The 5,023-nt window shown below is 34.2% G+C and overlaps 1 protein-coding gene across 1 annotated transcript; it reads left to right on the forward strand.

The window, feature by feature from the left end:
• Positions 1-1,040: 1,040 nt before the first annotated feature.
• Positions 1,041-4,944, forward strand: LOC134270673 (carbonic anhydrase 2-like; the record flags this gene model as incomplete). The annotated part of the gene is made up of 5 exons (XM_062752918.1): positions 1,041-1,149; positions 3,033-3,062; positions 3,626-3,796; positions 4,188-4,336; positions 4,852-4,944. Coding segments are annotated over exons 1-5 (552 nt in total), but the record flags the coding sequence as incomplete, so codon positions are not given.
• Positions 4,945-5,023: the final 79 nt, after the last annotated feature.

A 5,023-nucleotide genomic window follows, 5' to 3' on the forward strand; every position in this document is an offset into this window, starting at 1 on the left:
ACGGTACAATTAAGTTGACCTAAAATCTAAATATGCAATTAAATATTTTCTTGTATCAAACTTTTTACGACTTAAGTGCTGATCAGTCGCAAACATCGAGTAGTTTAAAATAATGAAAGAAAAAATTGCGGTCAGTGATGAAATATTGGTAAAAATATGCGATTTTCTGGCAGAAAACGGTGTACATTTTATCTTGACTTCTTTAGTATATATCTTCAATTCTCTCAAAAGTTAGTTGAGGGAAGGTTGACAATTTGTTCGTTTGTTCGTAATTCATTTATTGAGACCAATATATAATATTCCTAGCATATCATAACGGTAATATTCTCCGAGTAAAAGTATATGAGGCTAATGTTCCAAGATATAAAATTTAATAAATGCAGAATTGCAGAATTATCTTCTAAATATCATTCCACCACAAGAAATAGTCCCTCATAAATTTTGTTTCTTTGTGCCTTTTTGAGCAGTTTTTTCGTTGAACGTTGGGCGATTTATATTGTTTAAATTAAATATGTTATAAAAATTGAATTATAATAAATAATTTTGAAGTATTAGGTTTTGTCTGAACTTTTCTAAAGAGTTGACGAGTGACATACATTAAGTGCATTGTTGAATTAATGATCGATTGTTCTTATATAATTAACCTCAACTAATTAATATAAAGAACTATGATCTGTTTTTAGTTTTGTTATCTGTATTTAAATGATTTGCCTGCTTTTACTCTTTCATGCTTTGTGGAAATTTTAATTTGAAGTGGTATACGTGACTATATTTAAACAAATTAGCATAGTTCTTATAATTCAAGCCCACAAACCTAAATGTCCTGTTTTTAGATTCAGCATTTTTAGACCATCTCAGCCTCTCTTTGCGTTATTTGTCATCTATTTGGAGAAAGCTTAACTGTCAGCATACTTTTACCTGCGAATCGTAACGTCACAATATTTGGTGTTTAGTCTTTAGCGTTCAAGGCTGCGTTTTTCACGTTACAGAGGGAGGTACAGGTTACAGGATAATTTTGGGGGATTACTTTCAGCTTCAAAATGCAGTTGTGTGCAGGTTTCTACCAGTGTCTAGACTTAGTTTTTATTGTGTCGTGTTTATCAGTTATCGTCAATGCAGGCGGTCTTCATCTTCATCACTACCACCATGGTAAGAAATCTACTTCTATTTCTCCCCCCCCCCCCCCATCCCAGCATTCAAACTTCGATCGATGATTTCTTCTTAACCAGGATTGAATTTTTTCCTGTAAATGCACGGTTGTTTTAAAGCTGAATTGGCAGTTTGGAATTTAATGCACGTTGACCTCTGATATCAAGAAATGTATTTCTTTTATTCTTCTTATTTTGACATTTTTATGAAAAACATTTTTAACACTAAAAAATCAATCGGATCATATCGAATTTAATATTTAGAACCATTTATTTTGAAATGGGAAAATCTATTTATTATATATAATGAAGCAAAACAAGGCTAACTACATTGACAAAAGGGATTTAAGACATCTATGATAAAGCATTTGTATGTAGCATCGGCTTTTTAAGTTGGGGAAGGCATTAAAATGAAATAGAAATAGTTTCTCTACACAAAAATATTTAATAAGAGGTGGGATAGGATCGCTATTTTTGGGAGGAGGGGGTGTACAATGGCGTAGGAATGTTCTACCATGCTACACAGGAAGGGAGAAGGTGCCAAGTGTGAAATTTGCCAAACATTATTAAAAACACTTCTAAACGCCCTTCCCTCAACCACTCACACACATGCGCACTGATCCATGTACTACATACGGGCAGTCCCATCCTACCCCTCAAAACAAAAATAAAATAAAAAAAACTGATGCCTCCGTAATAGCAACATAGGGAAGGTTAAATTTTCTCAAATGCAAATCAATCATGTTGAGACCCAGAGTAAAGCCTTCTCAAAAGAAATACAAATGTGAAATTTTAACCCTAGCACAACCTGTTCAAAAATTATGATTGTTAAGGTTAACGTTTTTTTTAAAGGTGAGTCAAAGTCCGGGGTCAAGGTCAAAGGGTCAAGGTTGTTGGTTTCAAAGAAAGACCTTGTCACAAAGATAACATATGAAAGCCTAGCCCTTACCGTTCAAAATTACTGCCAATGTTAAAGTCTTCTAAAAGTAGGACAAAGTTCGAGGTCAAAGGGTCAAAATTGTGGGTATTTAAGGAAAGGTTTTGTTAAAGGGATTACATATGTGAAGTATGAAAGCTTTAGCCCTTACCATTCAAAAGTTATTGCCAAGGTTAAAGTTTTTTTAAACAAGTCAAACTCCAAGGTCAACGGGTCAAAGTTGTTGGTTTCCAATGAAAGGTCTTCTAAAATAATACATATGTAAAATATGAAAGTCCCAGCACCAACCGTTCAAATTAAAAGTCATGACCAAAGTTTTGAATTTTGGCGTGAAAGTGTGTCAAACTCCAAGCTCAAGTTCAAGAGGTCAATTTTAGTGATACCCAAAGAAAAGATTTGTCACAAGGAATACATCTGAGAAATACGTAAGCCATAGTCCCACCCAGTCAAAAGTTTTGGGCAAGGTTAAAGTTTTTTGCGGACAAACAGACAGACGGACGGACGGACAGGGTAAAAACTATATACCTCCGAAACTTCGTTGACGGGGGAATAAAAACATAAACCAACAAACAGGGATATCTCCTGAGACTGTATCTAACTCTTTGAATACTTTAACAATCGGACTTACATGTATACAGAAACTTAGGTTCTGTGGTGATGTTTTATAATAAATCTCTGGATGTATACTTAGAGACAAATAACAGACGTGTACTTAGATGGCCCGATTCACGGCCTGACGTCTGGGAGATAATTTTACAGTTTTATACCTGTTTGACAGACAGACCAGAAATGAATCAATTCTGTGGTTATTAAAAATAATCAAGGTCTCGATGTAAAAACCGGTGTTGTTTGACACGGGGAAATGGACTTGGTGATTTATTGACTAAGTTGTGAAAGATTAAATAAAAGTGTCTGTTTAAATTAAAAGAATTTTTACTTTCTTTCAGGAAACGATTGGAGTTATGAGGGAGATCATGGTGAGTACGGGGGGGATAAAGAGAGAGAGAGAGAGAGAGAGAGAGAGAGAGAGAGAGAGAGAGAGAGAGAGAGAGAGAGAGAGAGAGATTTATATGAAATACAGAAGACACGTATTAAAGTAATTTTACATATATGTAGGTAATACACACATTTATTTCACTAGCACCTTCAGGAATAGATCATTGAAAATCTTCCTTCCTACCATGTCTGAATGTTGAATTGAAATATATATTGTTCATTATTAATTTGGAAAATATACTTCATAAAAATTATCATAATTGTTTAAATTTGAGGGCGGTATTAATTATATTTTGTACGAATCTTAGAGGTGTAACTAAAACATTAATTATCACGAAAAGTATGTTTCAAATTGTAGAAATACTTTCACATGACTTTCATTAACTTCTAAACTGAACTGAACTTAAATTAAGTCGACAGTCACATGCTTTACTAGACAGAAAAAGAATCTATCATCATAATATATTATGGTGGCAGATGAAGCCTTTTAAAGGTCACATAAAAAGTGCAATTTTTTGACACAATTCTTGTTCTTACCTGGCAGGCCCCAGTCATTGGCACTCCGTGTTCCCCACGTGTGGAGGTGACAGTCAGTCCCCCGTCCACATAGAAACTCACAAGGTGTTCGTGGACCGGAAGCTGACCCCGTTTGAGATGAAAGGTTATGACCAGGTCCAGAACGTCAACATGAGTCTGACAAACAACGGACATACAGGTTAGATTCCGACTAACAACGGACATACAGGTTAGATTCCGACAAACAACGGACATACAGGTTAGATTCCGACAAACAACGGACATACAGGTTAGATTCCGACAAACAACGGACATACAGGTTATTATTGATTAGCCCTTATATGTTACAGAAATATACCCCATATATATACATATATAAGATATCAATAAAATGAACCTAAAACATGATAATATAGAAAAATGATGTGTATTGATATGTAATTCAAAGAAAATACTTGCACAATGTCAACTCTTATTCAAATCAAACACAGCATTTATATAATAGTTCGTCGTCAAGAGAAATAATGATAAAAAACGGTACTTTACAATTTATAACCTATCCTATACAGAGTGTTATATTTTGTATTCAGTTAAGGTGGACCTATTGGGTGCCCAGCCCGTGTTACGAGGTGGCGGTCTGTCTGATGACTTTAAGGTGGATCAGTTCCACTTCCACTGGGGCGCGGCAGACGACAGGGGGTCAGAGCACGCGCTAGACAACCAGCGTTATCCAATGGAGGTACATGTACAAAAATAAATACATAAATAATTCTAAAATAACGAATAAAAATATACAAAACTTTTAAAAGAAAGATAGTCATTTTTAACTACCAGAAATATTTCTAACGCAAGCATTCAGCGAAATATATAATAATTATGCTAATTCAGGAATTTAACTAGGAAAAATAATTGACATGATAAAAGTAAAAAAAAGACAGATTAATATTTGCAGGAAGGGAGTTTTATTGTACACATAATACTTAAACATGTAAAATGAGAGCTAAAACAAAATGTTGAAGACGTAGTTAGTCAAAGGATACTATAGCAACTGTATTTCTTACTTTTCTAAGTGCCCCCTTTCATTTTTTATTTAAAGAAAAAAAAATAAGTAACATCAAGTACCTGTGTCCCCTTTCTAATACAACTTTATGCGGAATTTAACCGACCACTCTTATCTGCGAGTGCGCCAAAATATAGAAAATTTAAATAGAGTAATAAATTAACGCAATTTGTTCTTATCCATTGTACATGTAGATGCACATTGTCCACCATTCTACAAACTATGACGACCTGTCTCAGGCAATGGACAAAGTCAACGGACTCAAAGTTCTAGGATTCTTTTTTGAGGTATAATCTACTAGACATTTACCTATTGGTAAAATAAATATCATTTTATCAATATAAATTATGATATACAGAGTATCAT

This window comes from Saccostrea cucullata, unplaced genomic scaffold (assembly GCF_032062105.1).
Source record: "Saccostrea cucullata isolate Sc308-1 unplaced genomic scaffold, CSIRO_AGI_Scuc_v1 ctg18180, whole genome shotgun sequence".
NCBI classification, from domain to species: domain Eukaryota; kingdom Metazoa; phylum Mollusca; class Bivalvia; order Ostreida; family Ostreidae; genus Saccostrea; species Saccostrea cuccullata.